The sequence below is a fragment of the Carassius auratus genome, chromosome 37 (assembly GCF_003368295.1).
Source record: "Carassius auratus strain Wakin chromosome 37, ASM336829v1, whole genome shotgun sequence".
In the NCBI taxonomy this organism is placed as follows: Eukaryota; Metazoa; Chordata; class Actinopteri; order Cypriniformes; family Cyprinidae; genus Carassius; species Carassius auratus.
This window is the reverse complement of record NC_039279.1, coordinates 14,231,729-14,244,717: the sequence shown is the minus strand read 5'-3', so window position 1 is coordinate 14,244,717 and position 12,989 is coordinate 14,231,729. Positions and strand designations below refer to the sequence as shown.

At 38.1% G+C, this 12,989-nt stretch overlaps 1 protein-coding gene across 4 annotated transcripts; it reads left to right on the top strand.

Annotated features, from left to right (window-relative positions):
* Window positions 1-672: 672 nt before the first annotated feature.
* Window positions 673-12,204, top strand: mki67 (marker of proliferation Ki-67). 4 transcript variants are annotated; one of them, XM_026222961.1, is made up of 16 exons: window positions 673-996; window positions 1,462-1,565; window positions 2,391-2,472; window positions 2,584-2,699; window positions 2,797-2,866; window positions 2,952-3,021; window positions 4,066-4,812; window positions 5,581-5,813; window positions 5,905-6,439; window positions 6,535-6,656; window positions 6,810-6,984; window positions 7,075-7,197; window positions 7,283-8,289; window positions 8,529-8,589; window positions 8,718-11,115; window positions 11,622-12,204. In XM_026222961.1, exons 2-16 carry the CDS (start codon window positions 1,477-1,479, stop codon window positions 11,722-11,724), a joined length of 5,931 nt encoding a protein of 1,976 aa, XP_026078746.1. In that variant the 5' UTR covers window positions 673-996; window positions 1,462-1,476; the 3' UTR covers window positions 11,725-12,204. The 4 variants fall into 4 exon arrangements, with proteins under 4 accessions (XP_026078746.1, XP_026078745.1, XP_026078747.1 ...); XM_026222960.1 differs by having other exon boundaries at window positions 8,718-11,126; XM_026222962.1 differs by having other exon boundaries at window positions 674-996; window positions 8,718-11,164.
* The last annotated feature ends 785 nt before the right edge of the window (window positions 12,205-12,989 follow it).

Here is a 12,989-nt window from a genome sequence, read left to right as displayed (position 1 = left end):
TATGATGGAATTTTAGGCATGGCAAGGATGGCTCTTGTTTTACACTTGACAGCACAAAATAAACAGAAATAATAAAAGTAATTTAAATGTATGATCAAATATAAATTATAATAATGTACTTAACAGTTGGTTATTACCGTAAAATAAACCATGTTGGGGTTGTATATTCTAATCTTTTACTCCGTTTTTACACAACATTATGTAAATTGTACAATAATTAAAGAAATTACAGTAAAATAACTTAAGTATTGTATTATAATATACACTACAATAAGGCATTTTCAATGGGACACTTTAAGTGACCATTATTTTAATTTTCACTTGACTTAAATCATAATTTATAAGGAGTAGTACATTAGAAGTTGTGTGCATAAACTAGTTACTCACAACCATGCTTTCTTTGCTTCCGCCTTCTTATCAAGCTCAAGATGAATGGGGCGGATAGTAATGTCTAGTTTAATAGTTGGTTGCGCGTTTAGCATGATTTAATTGGCCACTTTAACTGTCGCGTTACGTCAACCCCTAATCCTATTGGCTATGACAAGTAGCAAGTATTACTACTGGCCAATCAAAAGCCTCCGCGGGGAATTTTGAATGGTTTTCAAACATTTATAGTTATCCGTCTTATATTCCTCCGCGGATTGACAAAGAAAGTAGTCCATAATTTTTATAACGGATAACGTACTAAATTAACATTTGGATAAGTTTCCAATTAGCTAGCTCCGTCTTTTATGCACTATTATATATTTTATTTGAGTAAAAACCGGTAGTTATTTTATTTATTTATTTTTGCGGAAGGATATATGCCGTCAGTCAAGACGGAAACTTGCGTTGATGGACACCGTGTGCTGATGTTTGGTAATAGTAGTAGTTTGAACTGTTAACGGCAGGAGCAACTGGGACAGTAATCCTAATGTTGGATTAAGCAGGTTTTAATTATTATACCAGGATTCGACATCGATGGATATTGTATAATTTTGATTGACGTAACCTCAGGTAAAGACATGATAATTTTAATATCCTTGGAACTGCTCAAAATGTATTGACGTATCGTTACTAACGTTACGCTATCGATAGTTACAGTTAACACACAAAACAAATTGCTAACTTTATTATCAAATATTGCGGGCAATTCCGGTCGGTCACTAAAAGTAGTAAATGTGGATGTACGTTATACGTTACCTGTGCTTTTTGCATGTTACAGAGTGTTTTAAAGGTCTTTGCCCATGTGTTGATTTCGTGTTTCCAATGTAATGTGAACGTAAATTATATGAAGAAAATATGCATTAATATAGAATATTCAGACATTTTCTTTGTATAGTATGATTTATTTAAAATCAGTGATGGTATTAAATTGACCTTTCCAAGAAACCTTACAGTAAAATGTTTCATTTACGTCGATGAAACAATCACACTAGTCACGGGGTTGTTCTTTTTTGTCTTTTGTGTTTGCTAAACAAGGTAAGTTGTTTTGAAATGCCTTTGCTTGGGAAGATAGTGGTGATCAAGAGAAATGGAGGAGATGGCACTGAATTTCCCCTCACAGCGTCCTGTCTGTTCGGAAGGTAAGTAACTCATTTTAGAATAATTTCTTAACGTTACATGGTTGTATGAATGTTTCTAACACTGCAAAGTATACGGCGAGGCGCATGAAAACCAAAATGTATATACTGCTACTACACATACACACTATCACTGTAGGTAACACACTGCGAGTGCATTTTGCTTAAAAAAAACCTACAAATTCGGTTAAAGTATCTGCTAAATGGCAGTTGACCAATAGTTGTAAATGTTTGGGACATGCTGTTCTACTCGTTTGATTCCAGGCGGGCTTTTCATTGATGTCAAATTTCACTCCAGCCAATCAGAATGCGTTATTCTAAATGACAGCCCAATTGGAAACCTCCCGCTCTCTCTCGTGAAGCCCATACGGAAGTGACTTAAACTGTAATTCATCGACTGGCCGCTAGAGGCTGGCAGCAAAAGGGAGTCAATTCCATAGATGCCCCATGGTAAAATGCCCAACTTTACCGCAAAAAAAACCGTTTACATCCTGGTTTAAAAAAAACAAAAACTAAATTTTATTGGTTATGTTGATTATGTCAGTGCCCCTTTTCTTAATTTTCCTTTTGTTTGAGAAATTATCCAACTGAACAGTGAAATATGTTGTCCTCAACCCTCATTTTTGGGCGGTCAACAGCTTATAAAAAACGTAGTTTTTTTTTTTTAGCTTGTTTACTGTACACCTTGTCACTTTTTTTTGTTATAGATCAGAAATGACAAGGAGACAGTGTATCTTACACCACATGCATTATAATTGAATATTTCATATTCACCCAAAAATCTAATGGGTATAGAAGTTTTAATGTGAACTCTCCTCACCACTTTAGGAAGCTGGACTGTGATATTCGGATTCAGCTGCCGCAGGTGTCTAAAGAGCATTGTAAAATTGAGCTAAATGAGAACAAGGAGGTAATTATATTGTTGCTAAACATGTAAAAGAAAAAAATTCTATAAATCTTTTTGTGCAAATGAACACATGTCATGCTATTCATTTATACTGAATTGTCTCTCTTGTGTAAGCTAATTTTGACCAATCTGAGCTCCGTGAACCCCACTCGTATTAATGGACAAGCTCTTAATCAGTCGGAATGTTTAAAGCATGGTGATGTCATCACAATCATTGATCGTTCTTTCAGGTGAGTCAGATGTTTATTACTAATATTCAAATTCTGAATAAAAATATTAAATCCTTGTTTGTTAAAATAACTTGCTGTTAAATTTGTCAAATGTCAGGTTTGAGTACCCACCTCCTAAGACACCGAAGAAGAGGCTGTCCACACCTGGAAAAGGCAAAGCAGTTCAGGTCTGTATTTGATGCGAGTCTTGCGAGACAGTTGATGGTAGTAGTTTTTTTTTTTTCCATAAATTTTAATTATTTTTCCCTGTAGGCTTTGAAAGAGCAGCAGGAAAAAGCCACACCTGTTCCTGTGGAAAAGAGAAAGTCGGAGCATTCGTTTGGTTAGTAGTTGAGAGATTTTTATTCTGTTATAATAAAAAAATTTAAATGTTGTTGTACTTAGTGATGGGTCAAGATTTTGGAATATTCTATTAATTTATTTAATTATAGAATATCTAATAGGTTGTGCGATTGTCTAAACAAATCACTATGATTTCGTGCTTGTGCAGTGGTGAGGTATTCATGTAACAAGACAATAGAAGAGTCCATTCTCATGTGAACACAGTTGACTTGCATTGTCAATAAAAGTTATTTGGAACCAGTGGTGTGCAAAGACACGGTGGGGGGGGGGGGGGGGGGGGGGGTTTGTTGGTCCTGATGGCTGCAATGATCGTGGAGCACACTACTGGACTGCAACTGCGTGCAATGTGAACGCTTTAAATCTGGTAACATGGGCGTGGGAAAAAAATACGCTCCGCATATGCATTGTGCAAATGGAATTGGCATGTTCTCTGCTGCTGAACTAATTATGAACAAATTGCACTTCCGTCTTAATCCCGAAAACATAGACATACTCATTAAAAAAAAAATATATATTATATAGCCAGACGTTAAAGTGTATGTTCACATAAGTGCTGTCATTCAGGCTGTTCACAATACATTTTAATGCGTTTAGACCTAGCCTAAAGATATTATGGCTTGAGGTAATATTAAACTGTTTTTATTTATTTTTATTTTTATTGCTATGAATGTTTATGCTCAGTTTTTAAATGGAAATGCCCTAGCACGAGCACTTGATTTTTTGCTAATTATTTCAGCACTTTACTGTCATTATATGACTTGAGTTAAAAGAACCTATTCCCTAATGATACGGTTTATCATACAGATTGAAAGCGTGAATGGTCTCTCTTCTTCTCTCTCTGTTAATGGTGTGTAGCCTATACATGTGTGTGTGTGCATGCAGTGGAGGGGTGCGATTTTCAAATAATAATCGTATAATTACCAGCGATCATCGAATATTATTTTCGGTTAAAATGCCCATCCCTGGTTGTACTATGTTGCTAAAAGTTGATTTCATATGATTGTCATGTCTACTGTATTTACAGATACTTGTTTAAAAGATGGGTCAAACTTGCCACCATCTTTGGAACAAACTGTTGAGACCGAACCAGAAGATGGCAAACTTAAAAAGGACAGCATGTCACCTTTTTGTGAGCTTTACCAAATGGTCAAACAGGACCTTGCTGCAAAATCACCATGGAAGTCTGAGCAACCAAAAACACCTCTTGCAAGACCTCAGAATGGTTACGAGAAAGTTTCGGCTGCAGATGTTAAAAGTAGTCAGAAACAGGTCACAACCCCATCTACAAAGAAGCGAAGATCATCAAAATCCAATTCTGAGGATACAACTGGATCAGCTATACCTCAGAGTTCATTTAATTCAAATGTGGAAGAAAACCTCACTAACGATGTGCCATCTATAGGGTCCACCACCCCCTCAATGACACAGAATTGTGTAACTCCTGTCTCCCGGAAGAATATAACACCCTTGAAGACACCTCAGAAATTCAGTGCTGGTGAGGTAGTCCAGCAAATTCTTTTACAGCCCCAGCCTGAAGAGAAGACTCCTAAATCCCCAAAAGGAAGGAGAAGTGGTGGATCACAGGATCAGAGCCTTGTTCATCAAATGCCTTCAGTCCAGCCTCAGACTCCAAGGGATAACTCAAAGGATAACAACACTGGAGTGAAGATGTCACCTAGAACATCACCAAGAGCAAATGCTGGCAAAAGGTTTCAAATCCAAGATGTTCTGCCTGAAATTACATCTACCACATCAGCATCTAAGAAGGAAGGTGAGAAACTTGATAGAAACTTGTTTTTTCCCTTATGAATAGAGCTATTAGTAACACAATGGAAGTGTCTGAATGCCATATGTAGGCCTGTCACAATAATTAATATATTGACTTAAAGCAAAATATATGTACATGACCTAAATTTTTGGTGTCTCAAAAATCGCCCATTATATTTACTTAAAAATTCAAGTCACCTGGCATGTTTTGTACATTCCACTTGCGCCTGTGTCTTTTGCAGCTTCTCGAAAATAAAGTGGTGTAGTCATGAGGTGCTAGTTTATAATTAAAAATAAGTGCTTCTACAAAAAAAGTTTAATCCGTAGATATGGTTTTGTTAAGCAATTTGTGCCGGTGTGCATATGGACATCTGTATGCTAATTAGTGGTTTGTGTTTTTCAGCAATAGTGTGCATCTTAATTTACAGAGAAAATAAGTTTTTTTTTATTTGTATTTTTTTAAGGTATCTAAAATTTTGATAATTTCCATATCTAAATATTCTTACAAATTAAACGTTTTTTTTGTCATTTGAAAGTGTGTAGGCCACCTTGCATTATTATGCTGTTATTTTGATTATATATTCAGTGGCATAAAATTGTCTTTAAAATTACAATATCGCTTATCGCAAATATTTCTGGGGAAATATGTCACACAACAAAAAGTTGCTGTCATGAAAGGCCTAGCCATATGCACCATTTGACATTTAGGAAAATGATGCAAATGTGTGTTGCTATTTAAGTCATGTTCATCATACTTTTGTTTGTCTTACAGATGACACTTCAGTAAATGAGCTATTTAATGGTAATGAATCACACAATGAGGTAATTGTACTCAAAGCAAAGAAAAAGCGAGTGTCCTTTGGTGGTCAGCTGAGTCCAGAGCTATTTGACAAAGGCTTGCCCCCAAATTCCCCCCTTCGCCGTGGGGCCACCCCACGACACAGTTTGGGTGCTTTTCAAAGACCCCAATCTCTCTTACGACGAGCATCCACCATTGGTCTTTTGGTAATGCTTAAATCCAGCTTTTTGAGGATTATTAAATCTGAATATTCTGAAGGTTTTTAATACGTTTTTTTTCCTCTTCCCTTTTTTTTAGGCTCTTCGACTTAGAGAAACAGTTTCAGAGGCTCAAAAATGTTCTCCAAATAAAGCTTCACCCAAAAGGTCACTGGGTACCAAGGCTAAAACTCCATCACCTGCCAAAAGGTCATCGGGAACCAAGGCTAAAACTCCATCACCAAAATGTCAAAAGTCACCATCTGCTTCAACCAAAACACCAACACCATCCTCTACTCCTGCTGCACCTAGGACACCTGCATCTGCTAAGAGAGCATCAACTTCAGCGATTGAGGCTGCTGGTGACATGTCTTTAACTGAGACACCGAGGGTGCAGGGAAGGTTTTCAGTCTCTCTTATCAATACTCCATCCCCTGTCCAGGACCAGGGGAGCATGTCTGAACCACAGTCAGCCATTGCAGAAGATGTGCCCCAGAAGTATGTAACACCAAAGATACCCTTAAGGAGGAAGAGCATGAAGTCTTCTGGAAGAAAAACTCCCAAAAGTGCAATTAAAAGTGCTCTTGATGTCATGCGTTCAAGACGTAGTGGAGCATCTCGGGCTAATCTAAAAGGTGAAACATTTAAATTGGTTATATATTTGTGTTCCTGTTTAGAATACTAAATCTATCATTGTTTTAAATATCTTTTTTTGTTCCTTTGTTTTAAGTGTTGACTTCTTGGGCTGATATTGTAAAATTTGGTCAGACCAAACCTCAAACAGAAGTTACAACTAAGAAAAAACCTACAAAGAGCACTATAGTGAAGAGAGCTGTACTGCCAAAACCCAAGGTAAAATAAAGAATATCATCACTCTCAAAATAAATGTTTTTGTTCTGATTCATTCAATGTTTAAATATATCTGTGAATGGTTTTATTCATTGAATGGCTCATTAATTTGTGGCTTTATTACAAACTGCATTTGACTGTTGGTTACCTATGCAGACACCTGCACAGAGGCTGAAAGATGATGTTAGTACTGGGCATGCAGCATCTCCAGTCACCATTGTTGTTGGCAAAGCCCATATGAGGACTAACCAGTATGTTGGTGCTGCACCTAAAATAGTGCCAAATATAGCACTATTCAAGAAGGACATGAAAATGGATGAGGACTTGACAGGTTTGTTCAGTGTTGAAGAAAACAATACATGTAATAAGTTTGATGAAATTGTTAGTTCAAATTCTGTATGTTGTGTATGTGTATTGTTAGGTGTTGAAGAGATTTTTAAAACACCAGCCAACACCAGGTCTAAGAATAGAGTTCCTTTAAATAAAGACTGTCCAGAGATTTCTCTGGATGAGGTTTCAGTGATGAAAACACCAGAAGAATCAGGTAAGTGTTTCAGACTTGTCAAACGATCTGTTGTGTATTTTGATATAACTGATTTCATGCTCTTGTTTTTTTACCTCCTTCACAGGTGAAATGTTGGTGTCGCCATTAAGTGTGGTCTCCACTGCCAAAAGTGGTCGCTACAACAATGAAGCGGTAACACGACTACTTCTTGACAACCAGGATGGTAGTTTGTTGGAAGACGAAGGTCTTTCTGAACTCCCTGATAACTCTATTGAAACAAGTTGCCATGACATCATTCCAGATGTAGAGACACCTAATGTCCAAACAGAGGAAGAGGAGGCTGCACCTGAAACAGTAGTCAAAACCCCAAACCAGAAAGCTGCACCATCCTTGTGTCTCACTGGAGTCAAGCAACTCATGAAAACACCAAAACAGAAGGCTGAACCAATTGAGGACTTAAGAGGAAAGCTGCTCAAGACCCCCAAGGAATGTAAACCTTCCCATGGTGAAAGTCTAGAAGGCATTAAGGAACTCCTAAAGACTCCCAAATACAGGGGAGCACCAGTAGAAGACATGGTTGGAGTGAAAAGAGTGATGCAGACTCCAAAAGTGAAGAGCAATCCTGTACTCTGCGCATCTGGTCTTCAGAGGCTTATGAGAACACCCAAAGAAAAGGCTGAGCAACATGAAGACCTTACTGGTGTGAAAGAACTGATGAAAACACCGGAAATAAAGGGAGACCTGATGGAGAATCAAGCACGGCTGAAAAGATTTGCGAAGACACCTAAACAGAAGAGAAATCAAGTCAAAGAGGACCTAACTGGTGTTCAGCAACTGAAGAACACCCCTAAACACAGAGGAGAACCAGTTGAAGATCAAATGGGTATGGAAGGGCTGATGCAGACTCCCAAAGAGAAAGTTGAACCCGTAGAAGACTTATCTGATTTGAAGCAGTCAATGCAGACTCCCAAGTTAAAAAGAGAATCTGTCAGCAGTCAGTTTGAAATCAGTGAACTTATGAAGACCCCTCGACTCGAAACAATGACAGAGGAGTCCACTGGCCTTAAAGAACTCGAACCTGAGAACAGCTCTTTCTTGACAACCGGAAGTAGTGTGACTGAGCCTATTAAGGTAATTGGAAAAGTTAATCCATTGAACACTCATGCCATGCTTACAGCGGAGACAGTTTAACTGTCAATTGGAGTTTTGTCTCACTGCTCGCTGGCATTGTAGATATGTAAACCTCTAGATATATGCTTTACACTAACAATTTCATAATGGTTCAGTTCATTCTTTGTTTTAAAAAGTAGTATAGAATTGTTTTTATTTCGTTCACATAATTAACTACATCTTGTATATTTAATTTTTAGATCCAAGAACCGATGGAAAGTTGCTCTACGTTCATGACAGCTGAAGGAGACTTAAAACTGGGTAATGCACATTTTCTATTTTGTTGTTCTCCGTTCTAAAATTCGGGAAATTACATGAAATGACTGAAAGACATTAATGACAGTTAACTACTTAGTTTACTAAGCTCATGAAGTTGTCTTGACTTGTAGGTTTGGATGAGGAATACGACCAAGAAAATGTCTGTCAGGTTGAAACCATGGAGAGTGAAGTTTTAAAATCTATGGATCTACAGTGCACCGCTAAAACAGTTGAATCTAATCAGAGTCATCCATATATTGAGACTGTAACTCCACAGGAAAGACACCCTGACCAGATTGAAGAGGAGATTGTTTCAGTTGATGCTTCTGATGTGTGTTCTTCTGGGCCAGATAAAAAAAACCAAGAGCAGTCTGAAGAAACTGTATGCGTATCTGATAATACCAACACAACAGTTGAAGCTACCTCAACTTCATCCACTGCTGAGCAAGTGGAGCTAGTCAAGTCTCCACCTGCCAGTAAAATTCAGCGTGGCACTCGAGGAAAAGCAGCACAGAGATCCAAAAATGGTAACAACAAAATGGCCAAAGCACCTGCTGTATTGTTATTAATTGAAGAGGAAAATATGAGTAGTCCAGTTCCCGCTAGTCCTATCAGAGGAAAGAGAGGCAAGAAACTTCTTGAAGTATCAGAAATCGCTGCCAGTCCAGTTAGAAAATCAGCCCGTGGTAGAGTTCCCAAGCACAGCTCTGTGGAAGAAGAGGCAAAGAATACAGAGGTCGAGATGCAAGATTCCCTGCCTGCCGTTACCAAAACCAGGAAAGGGCAAAAACCTAAACAAGATGGTGCTGATGCTGCAGTTGCAACCACTCATGATGCAAATGCTGTGGACCCACAGTGTCCTGATGCAAATGAAGAGCAGGTCCAAGCCCCTCTTGTGAAAACTGGGAGGAGAAAAATTATGGATAAAACCAGAAGACAACCTTCAGAAGAACTTGAACAGACAACAACTGAAATTGTTTGTGAGGAAAATGCTGTTGCACCAGAGGATGTCAAGTTGCAGACTTCACTAGGTACTGACACCATCTCCTCAACTAGAGCTAGGAGGGGAAGGCCAACAAAAAAGGAACACTTGAAAACCGAGCCAACCCCTGCTTTGGAAAGCAAAATTCCAAGCACTCATGCTGTTGTAGTGGCTGAGAAGCCAGTGATACCTGTAGCAAAGTCAGTGCAAGGAAGGAAAGGTAAAAAAGAAACTGTCAAGGACCAGCCCTTGGGTGATGATGATGTCATGGTTGTTTCCAAAATTGCGGCAGAGGCAAATGTTGACCATAAAGAGGAGCCTGAAGCACCTGTGGTCAAGTGTGGCAGAGGACGAAAAACCAAACAGCAGAAACCACAAATGGCTGAAGAGGTTGTTGACCAACCTGCTGTAGATACCAGCATACATTTACCTGTGACCGAAGAACACACTGAAACAGTGATAAAATCTGTGAGAGGGAATAGGAAGACAAAGCAGTCAAAGGAGACCGTTTCAGTTAAGGCTGAGGAGAACATTGTCAGCCCAATTGAACAAGCAGAGACCCCTGTTGTCAAAACGGGTCGAAAAAGGGCTGTTAATGCAAAGGAAACTGAAATGGTGGCAGATGTTGCGGTCAAAAGAGGTCGTCGTGCTGTTGCAGACCCTGCACCGCCAGTTGCTGTGGTGTCTAGCCGTGTACGTAAAGCAGTTATGAAGGCAGAGTCTGAGGTTACTGAGGATGTAGCTTCATCAGAAGAGCCAGTAAAGCCTGTTAAACATACCAGGAGAACAGCAAAAGCACCTAAATCAAAGGAAGAAGAAAATACTATGACACAGGCAGGTTCTGAATTTGTTGCTGCTGAGAAAATATCAGGTGTCGGACTGGAGAAAGTGGAAAGAGGAAGCCGTGGAAGAAAACTGAAGGATTCGACTAAGGACATCCCTAAAAGCCCAATCAGTGAGTCTGCTACAGCTGAGCAAGCTAGTGAAATAAAACCATCAAAAACGGTTACCTGCAACACAGATTTGGTCGTCTGTAAAGACACTGAAAAGTCTGAAATTACTACCAATGTAAAAGAGCCGCAGCTGAAGAAATCCAAAAGGTTAGGCAAATTACCAGCTGAGATGTCTTCCACAGAATCAAATCAGTCAACTGATCTGCCACCCAGAGGCCGCAGAGGGAGAGGAGTGAAAGAAGAAATTCCCATTGAAGAGACTCAAGAAGAAGCTCAGATAAAAGTCAAGCCATTGAGAAGAGGAAAAGCAGTGGCTCCCTCTGTGCCCAAATCAGAGCCCACTGATAGTAAGACATCAACCCCCCTCAAAAGGAGAAGGATTGAAGTGACAGATGAGTCCGTAAATAAGGAGCCTTTGCCAAAGAGAAGAGGCAGAGTAGTCGAAGTTGCAGCAGAGGTCTCAAGCAAAGAGAAAATGCCTGAAGCTGAACCAGAAAAGGCTGATCCTACTTCCAAGAAGATTGGAAATAAAGCTACAAGAGGACAGAAAAGTACAGCACAGAAACCAGATCCAGCACCTGCTAAAGCTCAAGAGTCTGTTTCAGGTATGCATAATATAAATGCTGTCCTCTTATCCAGAAGGGTTCAAGAACTTTACATTGAAGTTTAGTATGTGTTCAGTATACCTTATTGTGCATATTGTTGCTAAGTTAACATACTTGCTTATCTGAAAACCAACGCTGCAGTCAGTAATTCTCTTTTGAAAATGTGTGTTCTGGTAATGTGAAAAACACATTTTATTAATTCCAAGAAGTGAAATGGCAACACTTCCAACCTTAATAGGTCCTTTTTAATAATGTTGATTAATTTGTCATAATTTACCTGCTATAACTGTGGACGTCCAGGTGTAATGGTAACTCCTAAATATTTGAATCCCCATTTAGACCATCTAAGAGATGCTCTGTCATTTAGTTCTCCAGTGTCCATCATAATTGCTCGTGTAATAATAACGTTTTCTGTTTTGCATTTGTTGTGTTCATGCTGTACTGTACTATTCACCTTTTGAGAGTGTAATGGTAATGTTTTATATATTCACACAGGAACCACCACTCGAAAAGCAAGGAGTGTGAAAAAATTAGAGGAAGTAGATGTCCCTACAGAGGCAGCTCCTGTCAGGCGCACCAGGAGGAAGTAAAGCACTGATCTTACAGAGTGGTCTTAATTATCTATTCTCTGTAATCTCTGAAAAAAGTTTTAGTTTTATATGTTTGTAATATTGCATTGTTTTCTATAAATTTTTCAGTGTAATTTTAACTGATTTTATCTTAGGGAAAAGTCTGTACACTTGAATCAAATGTGTTTATTCTCTTAAACTCAGATGAAAGAGGCATTGAAACAGATAGCCATGTAGACTTGTTTTTACTTCATGAAAATGTTTAAAGACTTTCTACATTTGAACTGTTAACTTCCGTCAATGTTCTTTTTATATATATAATATTATATCTTTAAAAAAAAATTTTTTTGTTTTTTTTTTTGTTTTTAAGAATAAAATAAGTTGAGGGGTGCATAAACCAGGCTTGATCAGTCACAATTCTTAATCCCAAGAGTGTGTATTGTGCTGTAGTTGTAAGTGTACATGTGACAGGATTGAAAGTTTTCATTAAAAAGATTTTTGTCACCTCATGTTTGATTTGTTTTTCTTCTTTCATTAAAAATACATCTGTGCCACTTGAAGATGTTGAGATCTTTCGTTGTTTAGGTTGTAATGCAATGTCAATGAAGGTGTGCCAGAAAACAGCCAGTAGGTCAATAGTGCTATAGTTCATGTGTGGAGTGGAAAGCAGTTGCATTGGAACATGAAAAACTGTTAATGGTGTGTATCTATTACATTTGCAGCAGTTAATATATCCACTACATTTGCAGCAGTTAAAGACCATAGTATATTGTTTAATAACATCACAATAATCCGATATGTCAGAAATTATTTATTTATATTGTGCTTGGTATTATGGTGTTGAAATATAAATCTGAACAAGAATGGGGTAAAATATAAATTCTTATATGTCCCAAGAGTTTTTTTTTTTTTGTCTTTTCTGCTCTGGACAGCAGGAGATGAAGCTTGTGTCTACAACAGACATCTACAAAAACACAAACCTGTCAATGGGAACTAAGTTTAATTTCTGTACATTCTTTTCCTCATATTTTTTGTCATATTGATACACAATGAAAAATCCTGAATTAGCACCATAGTGCTGAAAAATTGATGTTATAAAATGTTATCGGTTTTGTGGTATAAAGAATAAGTTGCCCTTTCATTTTTATCTTGATTATGTGCCACTGAATGTAATATAAACAGCTTTATTGATTGCCTATACTCTTATTAATCCTTACCTGTCATCTAAATAATTTATCAAGACTTGGTCTGTCTGACCACTTTTGAGGTTAAGTGATCTTTTATAGTCACTGGA